We start from the raw sequence: 26,004 nt of genomic DNA, 5'->3' as shown, positions 1-26,004 counted from the left end.
CGTCCGGAGCCTGTGCTCTGCAACGGGAGAGGCCACAACAGTGAGAGGCCCACGTACCGCAAAAAAAAAAAAAAAAAAAAAAAAAAGTAACCCCAGTAACTGAGGAAGATAAATTTGTGCTGCCCTTCTTACCGTACCCTCAAGCCTACTCAGTGAATGCTTTGCAGCCATAAAAATGAATAGGAATGCTCTTTTGGTTCTGATATGGAATAGTCTCTACCGTGTTATAGGAGGGACAATATTTACAAATAAGACATTTTGTCCTATGTTTTATCTTAAGATTCCACTTAAATTTTGTATTCTATTGTTTGCGCATTTTTTTAAAAGAAGAAAATAAACACGACTCCACTCCTTTCCCCACCCTGCAATCTTCATGTAAAGCTGACAACCCAGAAAGATATACTGAGTTTATTCTGTGGCTTCCAATAGCCCGCTTGGCATTGTCCTTGCATCCTTGTGGCCCAGTTTGAGAAACAACCTATTGCCAACAGAGCTCTTAATTCCATCCTCTGACGATTGTTGCCTTAGTAATATATTTTTCTTCCAACGTCCTCTCAGCTCTTATTCTTATCTGTGTACTAAGCCCCCCATCCAGATAAATTTCTTTCATGCCACTCAGCAGTTCTCCTAAGACTTCCGAACCCACAATTCTGTGAACAGAACCAGAAATCTTTCCCATGTGCCTTGGCAACCTACATCTCTCAAAAACTTCCCCACAGAGACCTGAACTGTTTCTGCCTGCAAGAAGAGAATCCTCCTCCTCCTTATTCCCCAAATATCTATTCTATCACCAAGCAGTTTTTCCCTCTGCAGTAATACAACTGCCTCTTCTTCATTGCTGCTCGTGTTCCTAAAATCCCCCAGGAAAGATAACCTTCCGTCTGCCTTCTTACCTTATGTCCTGATCTAGTTCTTGCTCTCCTCTCTGGGGATATGACTCTCACCATCATCATATAAAGTACATTGTAATATTTCCACATTCTTCCTGTCCCACCTCTTTATTTCCCCTCATATGACCAAGTTCACTATCTTCAGATCTTCCTGAAGCTGTATGAATCCTGGGCTCAACCCCGGGAAATCCTTGTGTGCCTCACATTGATTCCATTGGAAATCCTTGCATTATGGCACAGCGGCAAGGAGAGGGTAGCCAGGGACTTCTGTGAGGATTCGTTTCATCGTTTCACCATGACTTTTCACTGTCTGGTCTTCACAGCCTCATTTTCTACCTGTCGAAGCCCTATCACTTTGAAGGAAGTCTGTTTGGTGATCTACCTGTCCTGCTCCTTCCTCACTGAAGTCTTTGTACTGTGTTTGTTACGTGGGCTGATCTAGAAGCCTGGGTCAACTGGGTGGGCTGACAGATAAGCAAGAAGCTGGCCTAGAGGTAGGGCTGGGACTAGGGTGAGGTGAGTCAAGCAAGATTTAAGGTACGTCGTACAAGTTCAGGGTCTTTTATTTAAAATTCTGTCTTTATTTAAAATTTGGATGTTTTGTTTGTTATGAAGTTTTGCACATTTATTTTGAGTTTTTAAAATACTGCATTATAATATTATTTGCCTTGATTACTGAATTTTTTGATGCTCCTTTAAATTTTGTACCTGAGTTCAATGCCTAACTCTTCTTACCCTAGTCTGGGCCCTTCTGGGGATTTGTCTCAGGGACAAGGCTGGCTTCACGAGCTTGTGATCTGTGCAGGCACAGAGGCTCTGAGCTTGGTTTAGTGCTCCGTAGTCTTGAAATTCTTAGTAATTTTTGAATAAAAGGCCCTGAACTTTCATTCTGCCCTGGCCCCATAAATTATATAGCCAGTCCCCTTCAGCAAAGTAAATTTAAAATCGAATGGTGAATCAAGCCCTGCGTTTTCTTTCTCTTCAAGGAAATTGCAGTTGTAGCTTTCATTCTACAGCTTTTCTGGTTCATTTTGTCATTCATTAAATTTAAACCAACAACAACTGGGCTCTGTCCTCACAGTGCTTCCTAGTGTTGCCTCCTATGAGAAACAATGTTTGGCCTCCCAGCTACTCCAGGGGGAGAAAATGTACACTGCTTCTCTCTGGAACTCTGTCTGGGAGACTGGCTTGGTTCTGTGATTCATCAGAAATAAGAAAAACAAACAGTGTAAATGGAGAACTTGAAAAACAGGTGGGCACAATCTCCCCACCCAAGAGAATAGATTTAAGAGGAAATTTGTTTATGGGATGAAGTTTTAAAAGGCGACCTGGAGAATTTAGCAAAGATGTAAATAAACAACTCGTCTTTGGACTGCATTAGGCTTCAGAATAAATATATTAACCAGCTTCAGTCAAAGTCTGCCTTGAATCTGACCTTGACAAGACCCAGTGGCCATCCCACCCCGCAAACATCAGGCAGTTTTCTCTATGGTGAGGGGCAAGGCTACCTTAAACAGGCATCCCAGCCTCCCTCCCACGAAGTGAAGGTAAGCAGAAGCATATATCATGTTTCCTCTGAGCGCTGCCTCCTTGATGGCCCCCCTGAAAGCCTGCAGGCAGTCAGGAGACACCAGTCTTGTTTTTATATGGTATAGTCATCCATAGCTAGATACAAACACACATCTATTCCCCACCAGGGGTACTGAATTGCTGTGTTGACTGCAAACAGCCCAGGTCTGTGGTCAATTCCCATTATGTGCAGAAACAAGCTGATGCATTTAACCCAGGCCACCAAGGAATGTGTAGGAACCCAGCAGGCGACCTGGAGCTGGCGGAAGGAAGAGGGATGTGCTTCCTGGCCCTCCTCCTGGGTTGCCAGAATCCCTACTGGGAGGAGGGAGTTTGGATTTTTCCTGCCCTCACATCTTCCTCTTCCTTTGTCCCTCATCCAGCACCCAGCCTCCATTTTGAGAATTTAGGAAGCATTTCCACAGTATGATTCAAATTATTATTTCATGTATTTAAATACCTTACTACACAGACCACACAGAAAACATGCAGCCCGTAGCAAGGCAATTAAAGTATTACTAAAAGATGGTTGAGTACAGCCTTTCATAGTACTTGGACAGAATTTTAAGAATTTTTTTTAAAAAAAATCTTGCCTTCCCTATATTTGGCAAACTAACCCACTGTGTTAAAAAATCACTCTTGATTTTTCTGAAAATAGCTACTAAATCCTATACAAGCTATTATGTACTGGGCCAGGCAACATTCATTGTATAATAAAAGAAGTACAATATTCTTCTGTCAGGGTTGAGGGGGGAGGAATTAACATAAATGAGATTCTTCCTTGGAGAATCACCATGCTAAATGTTTTATAAATGTCATATTATATACGCCCCACAAAAAGCCTACACAATGGGCATCGTGATGCTTATTTTGTAGATGGGAAAACTGAGTCTCTGAATGGTTGAGCTCACAGGTGGCAAGTGGTAGCACAGGCTTTACATGTAGGTCTGTATGGTTTTTAACAGTTTGTGTCCCTTCTCTTGTGTCATGCTCTTTCCTTTTATTTTTTTTCTCTGTTTGACTTTAGATTGTTATGGAAGATTAAAAAAAAAAAAAACCTTGACAGTTCCACTCTTTTATTCTATAGCAAGGGCCCTGAAACATTTAATGCAGGGGAGCTACCTTGTCCTCATGTAAAGCCTTTAGGTTAAATAAAGTTGTCAAGGGAATCCATGTGGGAGCCTCTGGCATTTCAAATGAAGCAGTCCTTCTTCAGAAATATATATAATAACAGTTGTCAGCTTTCACTGAGCATTAACCATATAGCACCATATGCCAGGAACTGTTCTGGACTTTCTATGTGGTCCCACTTAGTCTTCACAATAGCACAGTGAGGTAGCACCGCTACTATTATTGCTACTATTATTCTTCCTGATTTACGTACAAACAAGGAAACAGATTTAGAGATGCGCAGCTGAGCCCACTCCCAAGCGTGGGCTCAGAACCACTGAGCTGCTGCATGCCCCTGTCTACACCAGAAGGTGAGCTTCAAGGTCTCTTCCAAACCAAGACAAGCAACATCAAAGGTCAGGGAGACCACAACCGCTTAAGGAGAGACCTGGATGACTGAGATCTTCCTAGGGCAGGGTGAAGAAATAGTATTTTGTGTCAATCAAATGAGAGAGTGATGAGGAAAATTACTGGTTTTTAAAAATGGGCAGGTGGGACATATCCACCTGAGAGGTGGCTGTGCCATTATAGTCAGGAAAAGAGTTTGAAAGGTACCAAAGATGGTATTTGGAAGGTGGTGGCTTCAGGGCTCAGCTGTAACACCACTGTAAATTATACCATGATGAACATTTGTGTCCATAAAACTTTATATTCTGACTGCTTCTTGGAATCTAACCTAAAAAAATAGAAATCTTGGCGGGTAAAGTCTCCTCATTATAACATTGCATATTGATTCCTTCTGGCATTGATGTATATGGATGGTCAACTGTATTCATGTTTAATTTTTTAGAGAGTGCTCTTTTCATTCTCAATAACTTCTGAAGTTTTGTCTGCCCAGCCCAATATAGGATAATAGGAGTGTGAATTCAGAAATCAGACTGCCTGGGTCTGAACCCTGGCTGTGCCATTTGCTAAGCTGTATGACACACTTCCTTCAATGAAGACATGGGGATAAGAAATACTCACATGTTTATTGTGAGGGTTAAATTATGGTAAGATTTGTTAAATGCTTAGCACGGTGCCAAAGTAAGCATACAATGAGCGTTAGATATTATTATTCTTATTGCTATTAATATAATTATTTAATTTGCAAATAACAGGTAATATAGTTCCTCAGCTCTATTATTGCTTGTCAGCAGTGGAATGAAAAGGGTTACAGGTTGCTAAATGTTTTGATTTAGTTAACAATAGGAGATGGCAGATCTTGTTTAACAGAAATACCATAACTGAGGGGAAAATTGTTTAATATACACTGCAGGCACCTTCATCCATGACTTCTGAAAATTAAGAACCAAATGGTCACAACCAACACTTCAAACTGTTTGATTTGGTTTAAGGGGGAGCTTTATACTGAAAAGCTGGTAAAATGTTAATAGGGTCATAAGACTGTAATGTTCCCCGCCTGTTTCTTAGCTTAAGTCTTTTACTTTCCTTTAAGAAAGCAAAGATTGAGCTTCCCTGGTGGCGCAGTGCTTGAGAGTCCGCCTGCCGATGCAGGAGACGCGGGTTCGTGCCCCGTTTCGGGAAGATCCCACATGCCGCGGAGCGGCTGGGCCCGTGAGCCATGGCCATTGAGCCTGCGCGTCCGGAGCCTGTGCTCCGCAAATGGGAGAGGCCACAACAGTGAGAGGCCCGCATAACGCAAGAAAAAAAAAAAAAAAAAAAAAAAAAAAAAGAAAGCAAAGATTGTGCCTGTTTGTTTTTTTGTTTTAGCCTCCTGAGGTGCGGCTAAAAGGGAGCACAGTGCTGGATTCTAGCAGGGTTAAATTAAAATGACCAAAACAAAAAAAGAGTTGATTATTGGGACAGGGGCTGTTAATGATGAGTGGCATTCCCCCAGGCTTCTGGGGGTTGTGTAGCAAAACAAATATGTGGAAGGAAGCAGGTACCTGAAATTCCAGCATGGTCTTCCCCATGTTTGACTCCAGCATGTAGTGGTAGGCTCCAATGCTGGTGCTGGGGTCGTCCGCGTCATCCAAAGTGCCCTTGGGAAGTAAGCAGAAAAGGAAAATATCATGGGTTTTTCCTCCTCTTCTTTGGGTGGTCATGAGTTAATTCTGTGGCCTCACATTGAGCCTTCTATTGTCCTAACCCTTCAGGGGTGCATCCTACAACACTACAACCGTCTCCAGTTGATTTGGGATAAAATCCTTACTCTCACCGTCACTCATAGTTAAGAGGATTTTGTAATCAACTTGAATCTAGCTTTTGATTAGAATGTTAACTTATTATATACTCAAAAAGAATAATTATCCCAAAGCAGAAATTCCTGTATCTCTCCACAGAGTTTTTGTTTGTGGTGGCATTAATGTTTGAGCAGTTGCTCTCCAAGGCTGCTTTCATCCATTATCGAAATCTTGAAATGCTGACTTGCTCTGTAAGATTCCAATGATCACCAAGCAAATTATGTAACTAACAGGGAAAAAATCTCCAGTTGTATGGACCATTCATATTTTACCACCATGATTCTTTTTTTTTTTTTTTTTGTGGTACGCGGGCCTCTCACTGCCACAGCCCCTCCCCTTGTGGAGCACCGGCTCCGGACTCACAGGCCCAGCGGCTATGGTCCATGGGCCCAGCCGCTCCGCGGCATGTGGGATCTTCCAAACCCGTGTCCCCTGCATCAGCAGGCGGACTCCCAACCACTGCGCCACCAGGGAAGCCCACCACCATGATTCTTAATGGGAGCCTTTCATAATATGCTGGTGTTCGGCCTGGAGACATGGATTTTGGTTTATAATTTTTCACTTTTGGACCACTTAATCTTTAGGAAACAAGGTGGGTGGGTGATGGGAAGAAATGAAATTCCCCTTCAATTTGGTTAGGGGGAGTGGCATTAAAAAGGCTGACATGAACTCAGGAATGGCATTGGGACCTGCGCTTCAATATCCCATGGCCTTGGATTCCTGGGAAGGTGGGCAATGGCTTTGTGAGACTGAACAAACAACTGCCAGCATCAGATAGCAGCAAATTTATAGCTTTTGAATGCAATAACATTAACACACTACTGCTGAAATATTTATGTTGGCTTTTTAAATATCCCAGAGGAAATCCATCCAGAAGCCTGCAAACCATATATATTCTCCTTCCTTAGAAATTTCCATGAAAAAATGATAAATTACATTTACACTGAGGGTACCTCCCTGCTCCTGAGTAAATTCCACACATATAAATCAGGCATCATTTTCCTAACTTCTCTTCCTCAAAGGCACTTGAAATTTACAGGGCAGGAAAATAAAGGCTTCCTTTCATCCTTAGAGCAGATATAGACCAGAGCTCCCTGAGGTCTCTCTGCCAGGACAACCACTCTCAGTCCCCGCCTCCGCCTCTCCCCTTATCTCTCTTCTGCATGATAAGAGCATTTATGAGGGGGAAAAGCAGCAAAAAGGTCACAGCTAGTGTGATAATGTCACCTTCATTATCAGTAGCTTCTCCAGAATGACAGAACCTTTATAGTCAGATTAAGGGAATCAGAGAATGAAAATCTCAGATGGCGTTGATCCATGCTAAAGGCAAAGCTAGGAGGTGGCTAATCCCTTTGGTAATGCCAAGTTTCTGCACTTGAAGGACAGACAGGGCGACACCTGCCCCAGTTGAGACCCAAGGTTTCCTCCATGGTTAAAATGGTTTATAATTTGGAGGTACGAGGATCAAAAGCACCAAAAATTGATGGGGCAAATCATCTACTGTACTCCTAGACTGCCGAGAAAATGTCCTATCTAAATTTCTAAGACAGAGTTTTTGGCTCTCAAAGCACTTTGTATTTAATTACATCCATTACAGAGATTTCCAAAGCTCTCTGAAAAAAGTAGTTGATATTAAGCATGATAATTCTAACAGCTAACAAATATTGGGCATATGGCTTTTCCCATATCGAAGCAGTCTGTTTCCTTCAAAACATAGATTGAAGGACCTCACATTGGCTGGGGAATTGGCACTTTTAATAAGCACTTCAGATAATATGTATGATTCGTCAAGTTTGGGAAAAATTGAATTTCTTTATCTCTAGGTTAAAGCAGTATTCAATGGCATGCATTCTCAGGCCCTAAAAGAATCTATGCTCCTCAAACAGCAAACATTCAAATAAACAAATCAAGGTGGATAATTTGATCCACCTTGATTTAAAGCTTGATTAATTGTGATTAATCCAGGGAGGCTAAAGAATATTACTGAGACATGGAATAGGGAGGCAGCTCCAATATCATGATTTCCAGTCCAAGTGTTCTTTCTGCTGAAAATTAATGATTTAATGGGTTAAAAATAAAACCTGCACAATTCTTTTTTTTTTTAATTAATTTATTTTTGGCTGCATTGGGTCTTCGTTGCTGCACATGGGCTTTCTCTAGTTGCGGCGAGCGGCGGGCTACTCTTCGTTGCAGTGTGCAGGCTTCTCATTGTGGTGGCTTCTCTTGTTGCAGAGCACGGGCTCTAGGCACGGGGGCTTCAGTAGTTGTGGCACGTGGGCTCAGTAGTTGTGGCGCACGGGCTTAGTTGCTCTGCGGCATGTGGGATCTTCCCGGGCCAGGGATTGAGCCCGTGTCCCCTGCATTGGCAGGTGGATTCTTAACCACTGTGCCACCAGGGAAGCCCAAAACCTGCTGCGGCTGCTTCTCACTAGCTATCTATTTTACGTTTGGTAGTGTATATATGTCCATGCCACTCTCTCACTTTGTCACAGCTTACACTTCCCCCTCCCCATATCCTCAAGTCCATTCTCTAGTAGGTCTGTGTCTTTATTCCTGTTTTACCCCTAGGTTCTTCATGACATTTTTTTTCCCTTAAATTCCATATATATGTGTTAGCATACGGTATTTGTCTTTCTCTTTCTGACTTACTTCACTCTGTATGACAGACTCTAGGTTCATCCACCTCATTACAAATAGCTCAGTTTCGTTTCTTTTTATGGCTGAGTAATATTCCATTGTATATATGTGCCACATCTTCTTTATCCATTCATCTGTCGATGGACACTTAGGTTGTTTCCATCTCCGGGCTATTGTAAATAGAGCTGCAATGAACATTTTGGTACGTGACTCTTTTTGAATTATGGTTTTCTCAGGGTATATGCCCAGTAGTGGGATTGCTGGGTCATATGGTAGTTTTATTTGTAGTTTTTTAAGTAACCTCCATACTGTTCTCCATAGTGGCTGTACCAATTCACATTCCCACCAGCAGTACCTGCACAATTCTTAAAGAACTTGTTCACATTAGCATCTCCCAAGATTCAAATGGCTCCGTACTCTCAGTATAGTCAGCTTTTCCCTTCCCTGGTGGGTACTCACACTAGTGGAGGCAACTGCTTCCTGCACACTCTCCATAATGAATTCCTTGGTGATCCTGCGAGAGGGCAGCTCATTGAAGAGGGAGTTGATTAGGGCCACTTTAGCTGCATCACGTCTGGCCTCAGCTCTACTTAAGCAGCACTTAAGAAGGGAAGGAGAAAAGGAGTCATTAAAGAATTCAGCATCTCACCATTTCGCCCCATCTCAGTGGGTCTCTGGACATTTCTATTTATACATATACTGTCTGCAGCTATTCCTCCATACCCATGGCTAATCCCCTGAAGATCATGCAGATTTTCTTTCAGCCCTAGAGCCCAGCAAATGTCTTGGTTAGTCTTCAAATGTTTTTGTCTTATTTCACAGTCGTTGAATGTCTACTAGGTACCAGATGCTTTCATACTCTGTTAATAAATAATAACAAAAAAAATAATGGCTACTATTCTGTGCTAGGTGATTACATTCATTATCAGGGCCTTCCTCAAATCCTTATTTCAGAGAGAAAAAAAGTAAGTAAGGAAGGAAAATGGGAGTCACTTTTAACACAATAATTAAAAACACAGGTTCTGGAGTCAGTCTCCTTGGGTTCAGATCCCAACTCTGGGACTTACTAGCTGAAAGATTGTGGACAAATTAGTCTTTCTGTGCCTCAATTTCCTCCTCTGTAAATGGGAATAATAATAGTCCCTGTGTTACAGGGTTGAAGATAGGCTCAATTAGTTAATATAGAGAAAGCAGTGAGAATACCCAGCACACAGCCACACTCTATGAGAACATCTCAGGCTTATACTTTTTAACCTTCAGGTTAGGACAAAGGGGCTGCTGTCAAAATCTACTGTTTTTGCTTTTCCAGCATTTATTCCTCACCCTCCTTCCAATAATAGTCCCCTGATTTTCTTGAGGACCACCTTTATCTACCTTGCTCTCAATCCACGCAGTTTGGGTGGGACAGGAAGTTTGGCTTTCCTGAAGTTAGGGGCCATAGGCAGCCTATGATTAGTAACTCACACACAAAAAATTCATTTATCCCCAATTTAATACTGCTCTCCATCCTCTTAGCCTGGCCTTCCTGTGGCTCACATGGGTCTGCTCAATTTAACCCGATTCTTTTCTGTCCTCTCTGTCTCTTTTCTTACCAACTCTTCTTATTCAAGTTCTGGTTTGGTGTGGACCCTGGGTCCAGATAGAGGATGAAGCCCTATGAGAACTGCACTGCCCCTGGAGATCACACATGTTGAAGGACCCCACGGTGTGATGGCTCTCTCCTACAGGCTCCTAGGAACTGTCTAATGTCCTAGATCTTACTCCAGGACTCCTAGTGGGAAACAAGCCCCAGGAAGAGAAGCCCAGGCCTGCGTCCTGGTCAACAGGATGGCCAGACACCCTTGCCTCTGCCATTCAGTGACTGTGAGACCTGGGCTGCTTGTTCTTTCTTTGGATCTTATTTCCTCAATGGGCAAATGGGAAGGCTAGGCTCTCTGGTCTCCAAGGTGCCCACTACCTGGAATGCAAGATTCTCAGAATCAGTAGTGCTTGGTTACTGACGTCAAAGAAGAGGAAAAGTACCAAAGACCCCACTTCATTTTGCAGTTTTGTGCCTCAAGGGCTTCATAGCACCATTGAGAAAAAGCCAAACCCTTCCAGTTTGCTTTTAGCACATTCCTGCCTCTACCTCACCTGCCCCATGCTGACCATCCCTGCACTGATCCAAGAACACTCCAAACTCATGCGCTCATGTCCTCCAGAGGCCGCCTCTCTTCTCCATCTCCACAGACCCAGTATGAGTCCCCTGAGGTCAGGCCCTGGCCCCCTCTGATATGCCCCCTGTGACCTCCCTAGAACAGTTGTGACTATTAGTACAACGATCCTGTACTTGACTATGGATTACCTCTTCTTGCCCTTCCCCCAACCTCCAGGCCTGGGAAGTGCCCCTTATATACTTCTTGAGCATCCTCCAGAGTGCTTACTCCCAAGGTCAGTTCTTGGAATGCTCATGTATGGTTAGTACGTGGACAAAGTAATGACAAGACTTCTGAAATGGTAGGAACACGACACCAAGGAGGAAGGAAAAAACATGTGTCAGGAGCCTAACAGAACAATTAAAGGCAGCTATTTTAACTTAAACAACACAAGGAGATTTCCAATATTTCCTTTAAATGAAGAATGGAGCTAAATTTCTAAATATGTATGTGAAAGGTGGTTTGGGCTTTTTCTCCTTAGTGTTGAATGACAAGCTAGAGGGCTTTGGGGTAGCTTTAGGCAGCAGCGCTCTTCAAGACCTTTCTCAAGGTTTAGGCCACCTGCATTAAACCAGGGTTGGGGGGATCAGAGGAGTTAGGCAGATAGATTGTCTTTGCATTATGGACTTGGCTGGGAATTTACAGGACATTGAGTTCTGAGTCAGCAGTCTAACTGAAGCTTGGGTACCACCTCTTCCAGGAAGCCTTCCCTGACCAGTCCCAACTGCAGGCTGGAAGGGCCAGCATCCATAAGAGGCACACACCACACTATTGTGTAATTGTCTACTAGTCCTCTGCCCATTGACCCCAGACTGTGAGCAACTTAAGGGCAGAGTCTGTGACTTAATCATCTCTGCATCTTTGCACCTGCAACATAGTTTGTTGAATGAATAATTGAATGCAGCCTAGGAAATTCAAACACAGGTCACTAGTGTGCCTGACAAAATATTCAAGAAATCCTCTTAAAGAAGAGAATTCAAGATATATACTTATTACTTTAAAAAGTCCCATTTCAATATACACTTTATAGTATTCATAACCCAGTAACATAAAAATATACTAATATGTGAATTTCAGAGGGAAAATTGGCCATTAAGTTCAGACACTCTGAGAGTACTATTTTTGCCTGAGTGTAGGATATGTTTATTATTCTTTGGAAAATCAGTTCCCTGTTAAAAAGCAAACAAAGTTTTTGCAAATATTACCTGACATCTGTAAAAGCAGCTCATTTTAACAGGAATTTGCTGTATGTAATCTATAATAATGCCATTGGGGTTTTAGAATTTAGAGAATTAGATTCAGATCTGGGCACTCTTAAGAAACTTTATATAACTTTCTATCTAAATAATAGCAATTTAAACCATCTTTCATAGAGAGAGACCTAGTAAACACTACTTAGATAAAAGAAGCTATCTATTTTAAATAAGACCAGCTAAGTACTAGATCAAAGGCGCCACATACATTTACAACCAAATGGCACTGCTTCTGAGATCAAAGTGCTGCAGGGCTGAGCGAACAGAAAGAGCCTCTACCCAGAAAGCATGGAAGAGGACTATGAGACTTAACCAATTTTGAGATTTTAAAGCAGACACATGTCTTTACTTATTTTATTGTTTCAATGTACAGGATCTTTGGTTAAAATGGGGGAGAAAGTGTACCAATTAATAAGTACATAAAATAAAATAAATTCTGAGCCATCAAAGGCTTTTCTTGCTATTGTTTTTTGCATTTCTGAAAGACAAGTACTTCAAAATGTCTATAATGTTAACCAGCCGCTTTCTTTTAAATTTTGGAGCTACAAATCCAAGCCAGTAAAGCTGTATATTTTTCTTTAGGGATCTTTTAATGGGAACTCTCGAACCATAAGGACCTGTGCTTGGACAAGAAATTTAGCTAAAAGCAATCTACTTGGCAAATCTAAATCAGAGTGTGGATTCTGCTGTAAGAACAGGCACTGTTAGAGTTACCATCCAACAGTGGGAAATGCTGCAAGAAAATAAAATATGGTAAGTGACAGGACGTTTTATTGATGTGTCCAAACTGGTCGTCAAAGACACCAGTTGGGGAGTGAATGAAGTATGATGTTATTTCAAAGCAACTTCCTGCTGGAATTAGACTTCCCAGGTTGTATGGTTTATTCTTGCTGTTTTTCAGCCAGACCCCAATCATAAATACAGATTTGTAAACCATGCCTTATCCGCTAACCATTCTTACTTGTTAATATAGAGAGACAACTTCTGTCCTTTGCACTTTGTGAAAGTACAGAGCTGGAATATTTAACAGTCAAGATTTTACTAAAGTCAGCTGTGGATTTCTTTGGTATGTGGAGCCACATGCTTTTCAAGTGGCTAGCAGACCCCACTCAGACATTTATCTTGAGGCTTGGATGCCTTTCATTTGCTGGTAGATTATAAAACACTATAATCATTTCAAAGCCTCCCAACTCTAAAATTAAAGCCAAAAAAAAAAAAAAAAGAGCATCTGTGGCATTGCTTAGGAAAACCATTTAAAGGCAGTGGTATCCAGCCTCTGAGATAACCCCCAGGGATCTCTGCTTCCTGGTATTCACACACTTGTGCAGTCCCCTCCCATACTGTACAGGTTTGGTGTGTGAAACCAATAGAATATGGCAGAAGCTAAGGTATGTCACTTTTTAAATTAGGTTATAAAAGACCTTGTGGCTTCCATCTTGGTCACAGTTGCTTTATCTCTGGGAAGAGTCAGCTGGCATGTTTTGAGCAGTCCTACTGAAAGGCACACGTGGTAAGGAACTAACTAACACCTTCTGCCAACAGCCTTCTGAGTGTGATTGGAAGCTGATCCTCCAGATCCGATCAAGCCTTCAGATGACTCTAGCTCCAGCTGATGGCTTGACTGAAACCTCTGGAACACCCTGAGCCAGATCTACCCAACTAAGCTGCTTCTAGATTCCTGATCCTCAGAAACTGTGTGAGACAATGATAAGTTTTGCAGTAATTTGTTACCCAGACATAGATAGCTAATACAAAGGCTTTGCTCACATCAGGCAATTGGGAACTCCCTCAGCCCACCCTTGAGGGAGAGCTCACTAACAGTAATCCTCACTGCTGACTCTATATGCTGGATGCTGAGCTAAGCAGCTTATGTCAATTGTCACATTTAGTTATTACCACAATCCTATGAAGTTGGTTTTGTTGTTATCCTTATTCCACCCACAAGAAAAACAGAGGTTACATATCCTAAGGTCATACAACTTAAAAACTTACCAAAACAAGATTAAACCCCATGTCTGTCTGACTTGAAAGCCCAGATTTTTAACCACTATACTAATCTGCTTGTCACAGAAATGGTCACCCACCTTGGGATAGAGAAGATATATAATTGGGCTGAAGTCTCCCAGCATCCCCCAGATCAGTACAGATAGTACTTTAGCCCAAGCTCCAACTTTGATATTCCATGGGTCATTTTGACATAAGACACCAAGAGTATCTCCTCCCATTCCCACATAATGAACTCAACTTCTTTTAGAAGAAAAGGCCAAGGAAGAAGCAGTGCCTTGTCATAAGAAACTGTCATAAGAAACCAGGCCCCATCTCTAGGAGCTTCCCCAAAAGTCACCTCATTAACATAAACTCAGGTGTGGTATAGCCCTTTATTTGTTATAAATAACAAAAGATACCTTTATCACTCCTATCACTTAGGAAGTCCCAGGGGTTTCAGGGGCTGTTGGCAGGGAATCAGACCGCATATATGTTATTATAAATCACAATATCACAACAGTATATCTACCTCTGCTAACATCAAACATGCTAATTGCTCACTAGAGAAATTACTTCTACACAAAAGTCAAGGACAGCAGCATTCAGGTTGAAAAAAAAAAAATCCTTTACAACTGTTCTTCTAAAAGTAGGCCCTTAGGAAGTATGTAAGTACTCCTAACTTAACTGAGGTCTCAATTTTCCTTTTTGCTCAGCAGTTTTTATTTCTTCCATGATAATTTTCTATGTGTCACACTATGCAACAGAAAGATTAAACCAAGAATGATTTGTGGGTCAGTAGGCTGTCTTGAAATAAAATAGTGGCTAATCCATTTTTTAGGATGTACGGAAATTCTTAAATTAATTGAAATAAAATTTTGGTAGCCACGTACATGTTGTAAACATAGGAATGCCTAGTAAGATACTAGTTTTATTGTTAATTATTGATAACAATAAAGATTGAAATTATTATAAGTGTGTTACTGTTCACAGAAACATTTTCTAGCCAGGATGGGACAATTTATACTCTGAACAGTAACTTTCCTGGTAGTCCTCATTTTATTGATAGTTTTTCCCTTGCTTTGTATTAGAACATGTGTTGAGTGACTGTTTCTGGACACTAAGATTCTTCTGTCCATGCATCCCAACTACAGTGTTTTCTTTATGAAAGCATGTGGAAAGAAATCAATATAAGTGACCTTTCTCCATCTTAAACAAACAACAGACTTCTTAGAATTTTTTATATTTGCATTTTAAAGACATCAAGAAAAATAAAGGTCTGCAGATCCTAAATGTATAAAACTGAGTTAGGTACACTTTATTCTGTGTCTACCAATGGTAGCCGAGGAGTTGAAAAGTGCTCTGTAAGGAGCAAGGTTTTTGGAATAAGACCCGTCATGTATTATACATTTGACAGATTTTATCCACATGCAAACTCAAAACTGAAGATGCCGTCCTCCCTGGGGCCAAGGGCAGGTCAGTGTTATTTAGGTGGCATTTGATCAATAGCCCATGGGACCCAAGGAGCTCTCCCAAGCTGGGACTTTGCAGGTGGCAAAACCAAATAAACTGACTCTGTGAGAGGTGAGAATTCTTGCCCAGATCCTTTAGGCTGTCAAGTCTATCATTCAGGTGGTTGGGAGTGTTTTGCTTTTGTGACTCAGAGTGCAAGTCTCAGCAACTGACTTGCAGAGTTTGCATGTAAGACCTGCCAGCTCTGGTCAGTGTCACCAACACCTCAGTTTCATCCTGACAGCAAGCCATCAGCACAAAGAATGCCACAAACCAGGCCCTGATACTAATTGTCCCCTTTTCAATTCTTTAAGACCTTGACTACCCTGGTCTAAGCATGAACACTTGCATGTGTTCCAATTTATCTGTTCGTAGATATATTAGCATTTTTTTTCCTTCCAGACAGTGATGTGAAAAAGGGCAACCGTGGAGACTCAGTCACCCAAGTTAATATCGTGTCTCTTTCTCTGTAGGTCAGGCTGGCTGCAAATACATTGGGAACAATTTGGAGCTCTGTGTGTGCCGGGAATGGGGGTCTTTGCTAGGTATGGGGGAGGGGACTGGTCTGGGAGTCCAATTTTCAGAGAAAACTCACCAGTTCCTGTCAACTGAAAGAAACGTTTCATGCACATGGTGGGTCAGAATGTTATTTTTATAATACAAACCACCTGGCCTCCTCCTCCTTTACCTCTGCCACAAATGCTATTCTACACACATACCTAGACCAAGGTCCCTGGTAACTATTACAAAACCATGTTGTTTTGCTCCTTGAGGTTTTTTCCTTTTCCCTTTTTTCTTTTCTTCTTATTCTTTTTTCAACTTAAGGTGAAGACAAGATGAATTGATCAGGGCTCAAAGTTTTGGTTTATTTTTATAGTTGCTTTGATGTAAAAGGACTTGGCTCTGCACAGAGAGGGATGGGGGGGGGGTAGGGTGGGGAAACTTTCTTCCTCATTCAGCAGCTTGTGAGACAGTGAGCATCTTCCTAAAGTTTATCAACTGAGGCTGGGGGACTCCCCTGGAGATTGTCCCAAGTCTATTTACCAGGGAGACTTTTCCTAAGCATTCCTTTCACTATATGCTGCTGTTCTATTTGAAACAACAATATGTGAATATCTCTATTCACTTTGCTTGATTAAAAAAAGTAAAGTTAGCAAAGGGTTCTGGAGAATAACTAGGTCTCATTAAAACAATATGCACTTCCAGTTTCATGGGCAAGCCATGAAAGCCTGATCATTAGCTGACATATGACTTTCAAATGGGAAGGGGTTATAACTAACCTTCCTATCTTTGAGTCTCATTAGTTGCAAAACAGGATGCTTTCCTGTGGAGATTTCTACCAGGAAATACCTCCTTTAGAAGTTAAGTTACATCTCATAGCATGTTGTGCATCTGCGTCAAGGTATACAACTCTAGAGACAGAGAAGAGGTCATGGTTGATTTCAAACAGTAATAGTTGGCATTAAAACAGCATTGGTGCAAGACAGTGGTCTCAATTTTATGGCAGGAACTAAATCTCTCTTTGGAGCATGGAATGTTAAGGCTAGACTTTATTTAATAATCGGTAAAAAAGAGAGCATTACAATTCCATTTAGCCAAGTCTATGAATTAATCAAATTTTCTCTTAGTCCTTCTCTCTCAGGAAAAACTTAATTTTATAAACTTACTCTATTGTGATTTAAATATACTTTTAATTCCCTGGACTTTGAGAAGAAGAATCATGCAACGCATGAAAGTATAAAACATGTGTTTTATATCTGATAATACAGGTGAAGTGTGCTTACTGCCTTAAAAGTGACTAAAACAAAACCCCTATCCTTTTAGGTAGTATGTACCTTGGAAAAGTAGTTTTTCCAGGTGTCTTCACAGGCAAAGGCTTTGGTTTGAAAACCAAGTGGCATAAAAATGGAAGGTCTTTCAGAGACAGAGCTTTGGAAGAAACTCATCTGCTCTGAGTGTTCCCTCTCACACCTCCCAACTGTGCGACACAATGCCAAATACTGGTTGGAAATGAAAAAGAAAAAAAATCAATCAACAGCTTGCCTCTGGAAATATTAAACGTCTCAGTTTCACACAGCACCTGGCATGATACAAACAGCCTAAGTACCTGACCCCAGTGTTTACCACCTGTTTTTCTGTAAAGCAATTTTAACAATAACAAAATACGTGAAAAAAAGTATGACATCTCATTGAATGAGTGTTCTACACTTCAAATAAATCAAGTTATCACATCAATGTTTTAGCCAGGTGATACATTTTTTATTCAATCATAACTTTTGCACATAAATAATCACATGGTATAGTACTACACTCAAAGAAGTTTTACTTTTTATTCCAAATAAGAGTAAAATACATTAATCCAAATCATTCTAGCAGACTATATGGAAGACCACATCACTGGCTTGAAAACAAAACTTGAATCACAAATCTTTTAATCAAAATATAAAATAAGAGAAAATACTCAATTAAGTTCCCCCTTTTGGATTTGGAAACAAAAACAGCTGCTGAAACAATGAGTGGCTTTCCTTCTGAGTTCATTAAGAGGGGAGCCAAACGTTGATCTGATGGCCCTTGTGTTGCCCTTATTGTAAAAAATGGAAATTACTGCAAGTTTTCATGGTCATGATATGGGGCTAGGGAAGGATTAACTGCCTAGACAAAAATGGCATAGAGAAAATACACCCAAGATGCATGAATCTCTACTTAATGCCTTAGAAGATAGTTTCTTTTATAAAAGACACAATAAGCACTAATGTGTTTCAGTATAACTTTCTAAAAGACAAATAATTTAATAACAGTAGATCATTTTATTTATTGTTTAGAAATTCAAAAATGAATCGTATTTTCACTTCTCTTTTTCTATACTGAAGTAGTTTGTGAAGGCACAGTTAAAAGGCAGGGTTATGGCTGCTTTCTTTCCCTCTGGATCTCTGTTTTTTTTGGGTTGTGGCATCAAAACTAACTGAAAATTCTTTAATTAGTCTTTTTGGACATAAGCCTCCCATTTACTTCAGTGGGAGGTTTCCTTGCATAAAACCAGTGGTTTGTGTCCACCAGAGCCTTTTGACTGCTTTCCTTTGATTAATCAGAAAACTAAAGCTCAGTCTGAATACCACTTTTCTAAAGAATGAATGAGCATAATCTCTTACAGCTTTCATGAACCAGAAGGATTAATTTGGCAGTCCAGTCCCATAGTCCACTTCAAGTATTTTCAATTACTTGGCACTGTTGGAGGTGACGTCCACGGCTCAGTAAGAAGGCTACTGCTGGCATAATGGTTTCTCCATGTCCCAGCACATGGTCTTGGCATTAATAATCCATCATGAAATGATTTGCAATGCACAAGGGTGACATTTGATTACGTGAAAGGCATTGCAGGAATGAGCATGTAGGCTCTTAAGGCCAACTGCTGGCAAAAATATGATAAAAGGTTATATGGTAAAAATAACATTTAGATGGTTTAGTTGAAACCACTGAAGACAGTTTCTGAACTGACCATGAAAAGTGTAAGGACATTGCTTTAGGAGAAATTTTCTTTCTTTTTTTTTTCCTTCCTGATTTTCCTTTCTCAAATCACATTTTGGGGAGCCAAATAGGTTAAGATTTGGCAGCCAATCACCCAAACACATTTTCAAAACATATTTGATTCAGGAAATTCTGGATCTTTTAAAGCAAGGATGTTAACAATCCTCCTGAGAACCTTAAAATATGATGATTTAAACATAAGGAAAAGGAAACCCTGAAATGATCAGAGAAATCACCAAGAGGCTTACCTGCTGAAGAGTTCAGCTTTTTAAATTTTCTTTTCTATTTTTTAGAGACTATAAGGAGGATGGTAAATTTACTACATACGGGAAGTCTTATCAATTGGAGTAGAAATTTATGAGACAATAGGGAAATTCATAATTCTCAAGGAAGCAAAAACAAAAACAAGAACATTAGAATTTCTTAGACTCATATCCTCTAGATCTATTTACTGATCTGTCAAAAGCATTATATTCTAAGTACATTATAATGAATGTAGTTATTACATATGAATAAACATAATGCATGGGTGTGTATGGCCAAATGTGGTTATTCGAGATCATGGGTATAGGGTGGAGGGAAAGTTATTTTGCATAAATGAAATTCAGAGAGAATTAGAAGGTTTTTTTAAATCAATAGTTTCAAATTAATCCACTTTCAAAACTTTAATCACAGATATGAACATAATAATATCAGCTGATTTTTTTTTTTTTTTGCGGTTTGCGGGCCTCTCACTGCTGTGGCCCCTCCCGTTGCAGAGCACAGGCTCCGGACGCGCAGGCCCAGCGGCCATGTCCCACGGGCCCAGCCGCTCCAAGGCATGTGGGATCCTCCCAGACCGGGGCACAAACCCGCGTCCCCTGCATCGGCAGGCAGACTCCCAACCACTGCGCCACCGGGGAAGCCCCAGCTGATTTTAATGTTACTGATTTTTCCTTCCTAGCCCACCATCTTGCAGAGTGAGGTGAAATACCTTAGTTGATATATTATGTTGTATGTAATAGTATATATTGTTTTGTATATCTGTCAATAGTGATTATATTTTTTTTAAAAAGGACATATATAAACTTCATTGATTCTTCAGATTTGTTATTCATCATTTAGCTATTCATTCAACAACATTTATTAGGCACTTACTATATGCAAAGCCCAGTACTTGGCATCTTAGGGAGATAAGGATACAGACTCTGTCCCTGAGGCACTTACATTTTATTATAGGGACAGAACATGCACATAAGTAGCTGTAGCATAAGGTAAAAAACATTAAATACTAGAAGAGAAGCAGAGATAACTAACTGCACTGGAAAATCAGAAGAGGTAAAGATTTTTAGTGGGGAGCTTCAGGGAAAATTCATGGAAAATGTGATATCTAAGTGAAGTCCTGGAAGATAGTCAGGGTTTAGACATGAAGAGAAGGTGGCAACAGCACTTCATGAGTAAGTCGTAGTATGAGCGTGGAGTGGCTGGAAGAGGTCAAGGCCTGGATGAGGGACAGTCAGGCTGAAGCACTGAGTCTCAGAAAGGAATTCAGGAGATAAAGCTGGGAAAGTTGGGGCTAGTTGTAAAGTCTTTATTGCCAGAATAAGGAATTCAAACTTTAATAAGAAGGTAAATTAGTAGGGAGCCATTGGAGCCATTTTTTTTTCTTTTTTACTTTTTATTTTGAAATAATTTTAGATTTATAGAAGAATTGCAAAGATAACAGAGTTCCCAGAAAAAAGTCAATATTATCTAAGTTTTTATGCTTTTTTAATAGTTCATGTAGTATTTTTATATCACACTCCTATGATTACATCCCTTTCTCATGCTGAGTGTAGTGTATGTCTTTTACTTTTTTTTCTTACTCACAAATGTCTTTCTTGTTTATCTTTTCAAATATATAGTTTTTAATTTTTTTTGACCAGGTTTGCCAGTTTTTGCCCAATTTCATATCAGCTCCCCCATAGCTATCCTACATATAAATCAAATCTACCTTAAAACAAAACAAAACAAAAACCAAAAAAACAGTGAGATCAATGCACAGAAGTCCCTTGATCCATCTTTTAAACAGAATGCTGTCCCTAAGTCTCATACAGCCACAGAGCTGTGTGACTTTTTGTCATGATCCTGCTTGGAATACGGTGGGCCATTTCAATATGAAAGTTTGTGCTTTCCTTTAACTCAAAGAAAATTGCTTCTGTTACTTATTTCTTCCCCTTATTTCCTTTGTCTACTTCTAGAACTCTTATTAGATTAATGTTTACCTCCAGGATTTATCCCCATGTCTCCTGTCCTCTTTTTCCATCTCTTTGTCTTTTTGCTCTAAGTTCTAGAAAATTTACTATTCATTTTTTACTTTGTTATCCTTTGTTAATTTGGCTGTGATCTATGTCTATTCATCTGTTTACTCATTTTTTATTTATTTTTATTGTTCTAATTTGGCAATCACACTTTAAATTTCCTGTTCCCTGCTTGCTTCTTTTTTCTTAGCTGTTTTAGGGATACTTATCTTTCCACAATTTTCTGAAGATAATTATTGTAATACTCTTTTACACACTCTGCTGCTTAAATTATTTCTGTTCTTTTGTTTGCTTGCCTTGGCCTTTTTAAAAATTTTTTCTTTTGGATTTCTTCAAATGTTTGGTGATCTTTAGTCCATTGACATTCATGGACAAAAAACAAACAAAAAACAGATTCATTTAGGTGGCTGGCAAAACCTTGCTCTGTGGCTGAGCAGCTCTGTTTTCCTAGGAGGCCTCCCCTGAATGGGAAGTCTGATGGGAGCTCTCTATGAGTAGGTAGGCTTCACCTTGAACGCTCGATGATGGACCTTCAGACTCATGTGGATTAGGGAATCCTTTCCTCATTTGCTGTCTTTCCTCCCCCTCCCTTGCTCCCCATCCATGTCTAAGTGTCTAGGGTTCCATCAAGTTCTGGTCTAAGGCTTCTAGAGCCATTTTCAAATCATCCTCATCAGGCAGTTCACTTTCATTAGTCAGAGGTAAAAATCCACTGTTGACCACTGCTCAGGGTAGAAGGCAAGACGTCACTGGCTGGCGGTGTAAGAAGTTTTGAAAGCAGTTCTTTAAAATTACCCCACGCTACTGTCAGAGTAAGCTTTCTGAAACACATTTGAATATATCATGCTCCTGCTCAGAATCTTTCAGGGATTTTGATTTTGTATAGAATAAAACTGTTCTTCTTTGCAAAGCATGAACACCCCTTATAGTTTGATATGAGTGCCTACCGTCATCTCCTACTGTTTCCCTGTCACAGACACACTTAGGCTCCCCAAATTCTGAAAGTTCTTGTGGTTTTCTCTTGTTCCATGCCTCTGTACACACTGTTCCCTATGCTGAGAATGCTATCTCTTCTTTACCGATTGGCAAAGACACCCTCAATTGTACATCTCAGTGTGTGATTGCTTCCCATGAATTCTTTTCTGACTTCCCTAGGCAGACATAGGTTTGTGGGTCTATTTATTAAACTATATCTTCCCCTTACTCCACAAAGGATTTGAAATAATATAAAACAGATACATGGTAACAGGACGAAATAAATGAGTGAGGCACACAAAGGATTTGAAATAATATAAAACAGATACATGGTAACAGGACGAAATAAATGAGTGAGGCACACAAAGGATTTGAAATAATATAAAACAGATACATGGTAACAGGACGAAATAAATGAGTGAGGCACACAAAGGATTTGAAATAATATAAAACAGATACATGGTAACAGGACGAAATAAATGAGTGAGGCACACTAAGTTCAAAGGGAGAGTAAAGTTAGAAATATAAATAATATCAAGTATGAGGTTAGTCCTAAAAATTACACGACACTAAGTTTTATAGACATACTACAAAGAGATACACTGAAAATTTGCCTCTGGGCTTCCTAGTTGTCAAAGCTAAGAGGGAAAGTTGAGCGCTTCTGAGTTTCACATTGTCCATAAACTATAAATGAGGGATTTTTGCCAGTTATTGAAAATTAAGAGAGAGTTTACTGCACTAAAGGGGTACTTATAAAGGTGACTGGTAAATTGAGAAGCTCCAACTTTTGTGCTTTCCTTGACCCTCTAATATTACTATGTAACTACTATAATTTTTGTACGTTTCTTTCCTTAAGGTATGGACCATATCCTCATTACTTGATCCAGTGCTTGATATTTCCTAGACACTCAATAAGTATTTGTAACGCACACAGATACTGAGTGTTAATGCAGACAAATGTTTTTGTGTGAACAGGTGTAAAACTAGGAATGTATCATCTTTACACCCATCATAAACATAACAAAGAATTAACCAACTGGAAGAGTCTTTATACTAATTATCAAAACAATACTTGGAATAACTGCTATATATCAGATAAACACATTGCATGTATATTTCATATGACTCTCAACCTACCCTGTGGGTATTATTCCGCATCTCAAAATCAGGGAAATCAGTAAGTTAAATAAATTTCCCAAAGGTCTACAATTATTCAGAGGCAGAACTTGGGATTAGTATAGGTGCCTGAACCCAGCCCTGTGACCCTCAACCTTTGCTATAGGTTCATGCTTTCGTGTGTAGTAGATTGATTAGTATTTGATTACAAATTTCATAAACGTGAAGACTTTCTACTGATGGAAGGACCCTGATGGAAGGACTTTGCCCAAGTTCCTTTGTTCTTTAAGATTTATTCCAAAATATTTGAGGGAAAAGACAGCAGCAATCAGGCAAATAAAATACTATAAAATTCATTTTCCATAAAGAAATATCAGTGGACAACACCCTAATAAAAAATACTTCCCATTTAAAAAAATGGGAATATCTGACCAATTTTTCTCTTACATAATGGAATGTGGCACAACTGTTTTCATTAGACCCAAGAAAACTTACAATGTACCATTTTATAAAAGGGCTTACTCTGTTTTAACTCAATCAGCTTTCACTGATCAATTTATGGTTGCTTCTTACCTGAAAGTTGCCAAAACAGCTTCCCCCTGGGAGGGTCACATAACTCACAAAGGGTGGTCCAGGAGACGGCAGCGACTCGTAGACCACCACACCTTCACTTGGGAACGCGGCCCTCTGTTGCTGCTTGCTTTCCCAAAATTCCTGTAACATTGACACAACATTCACTGAAAAAGACAAGAAATATAATCAGTTATTAAGGATGGACATACCCTAGCAAAAACAACATTTTATTTTCGGGTAGGATTGTGTAACAAGGCACTTCCAGTTTAAGCAGAAGGGAGTATGTATATGTTTGTGTGGGGTGGGGGTGTGGGGTGCTTTCAGTTGTGGAAGAAACAAATACTATTTAATACAAATGTGTTTATTTTTTCATGAGTATGTCTCAAGTGGTTTGGCACCCTAATTCTAACAGCATTGCAGTATATTAAATTTACAAATTAGTTTTTGATAACAAATTTAAAAATCTCACTCTTCCTTCTTTGAAAATTTTCCTTAATAAACTTTGTCCAGATCTATGGTTATCCATGACTCCCACTCCTGTTTCTCATAGATTCTTGGACCTGCAAAGTGAAAGCTAAATTCAAAGGTAAAAATATGAGCAGTGTAATTTTTTTTTAAATTTATTTATTTGTTTTATTTTTGGCTGCATTGGGTCTTCTTGCTGCACATGGGCTTTCTCTAGTTGCAGCGTGCAGGGGCTTCTCATTACGGTGACTACTCTTGCTGCAGAGAGCAGGCTCTACGTGCGTAGGCTTCAGTAGCTGTGGCACATGGGCTCAGTAGTTGTGGCTCGCGGGCTCTAGAGCACAGGCTCAGCAGTTGTGGCACACGGGCTTAGTTGCTCCGCAGCATGTGGGATCTTCCCGCACCAGGGCTGGAACCCGTGTCCCCTGCATTAGCAGACGGATTCTTAACTACTACGTCACCAGGGAAGCCCCAAGCAATGTAATTTTAATTGGAACTCACCTATTATAAGATTTAAGAGGAGAAAGGCAGAAAGAAGAAAACTCTTTCATGCTCCTTTCTACCCTAATCCAAAGGAGAATGAAAGCAATTGTGTAATAAGCAGGAGGCTGGGAAAAAACAAACATAAGTGAAACTAATAACATGGAAACCTTGTTAAGGACCACGTCTGTTAGATGACTTCAGAAAACGTAGTAATGGCTACAGCCATGTGTTTTAGATTAAATGACCTATGATAGCCTGTAGAAGTTCCAGATCAAATTAGGTTGGTTTGTTTATCCTGTACTGCAAATTGAATTGTGGAAATTAACAAGGATAATAGAATTGTAGAGGCAAAAGAGACCTTTCAGGTCATGCAGGCAAAGCTCTGCTTGATGCAGGAATTCCTTGCACAATACCACTGACAGCTGCCCATTTGGCCTGATTCTGGACACATTGGAGGACTGGGTAATTGGCACATCTTGATGTAGTCCATTTCAAATGCTAATGGTTTTAACTATAAGAAGGTCATTTTGGGGAGTGAGTGGAAATCTGCTTTCCTATAAGGTTCATACAAGTGGGCTATTTCTCATTTCTGGGACCTCATAGAGGTTAATCCCCGTATTCATAAGAGAACCCATGACATAATTGAAGGTGGTATAGGACATCTGTTGTTTTTGCCTCCCTGGCATTTGTTGTCCCTCTTTGTAGGAACAGCACGAAAGTTTTCCTTAAAGAACCACCTTTCCTTCAACCAAGTCTTCTCCAGGGTTGAGGAGTGGGGATTAGACCAAAGTCAAGTCATTTAGAGTCAATGAGTCCAGGACTTTTGTTGGAAATGTCAGAAGACTGGATGCTCCTTTTTCACTAGAGTTGCTGGGGTTATAGGAGAGAAGTATGGTGCTGCCCAGGCAAGGGAGACTCATGGCTGAAAAGAAAGCCAACATAGAGAAGGGTAGAACCAAGAGATAGAGAAAGAAAGACTAAGTTCTGATGTCATAGCTTAAGCTCCTGAACCAACACATCTGCTTTTACCTTAAACCATTTTGAATTGGCATCTCACACTTGCGTATAAAAGTGTACTAAAATAGGGGCTTCCCTAGTGGCGCAGTGATTGAGAGTCCGCCTGCCGATGCAGGGGACACGGGTTCGTGACCCGGTCCGGGGGGATCCCACATGCCGCGGAGCGGCTGGGCCCG

At 40.3% G+C, this 26,004-nt stretch overlaps 1 protein-coding gene across 1 annotated transcript in view; it reads right to left on the bottom strand.

Annotated features, from left to right (window-relative positions):
* LIX1 (limb and CNS expressed 1) overlaps nucleotides 1-26,004 on the bottom strand; it is a 48,267-nt gene that overhangs the window by 4,773 nt on the left and 17,490 nt on the right. The window contains exons 2-4 of the mRNA XM_007466865.1: nucleotides 23,864-24,027; nucleotides 8,912-9,052; nucleotides 5,519-5,614 (exon numbers count right to left, since the gene is read on the bottom strand). Of these exons, the coding sequence (XP_007466927.1) occupies nucleotides 5,519-5,614; nucleotides 8,912-9,052; nucleotides 23,864-24,027 (401 nt within the window). The remainder of the gene's footprint in view (nucleotides 1-5,518; nucleotides 5,615-8,911; nucleotides 9,053-23,863; nucleotides 24,028-26,004) is intronic.

This window comes from Lipotes vexillifer, unplaced genomic scaffold (assembly GCF_000442215.2).
Source record: "Lipotes vexillifer unplaced genomic scaffold, Lipotes_vexillifer_v1.1 scaffold364, whole genome shotgun sequence".
Taxonomy (NCBI): domain Eukaryota; kingdom Metazoa; phylum Chordata; class Mammalia; order Artiodactyla; family Lipotidae; genus Lipotes; species Lipotes vexillifer.
Note: the sequence above shows the minus strand (reverse complement) of the source record. Positions and strands in the feature narration are given on the sequence as shown.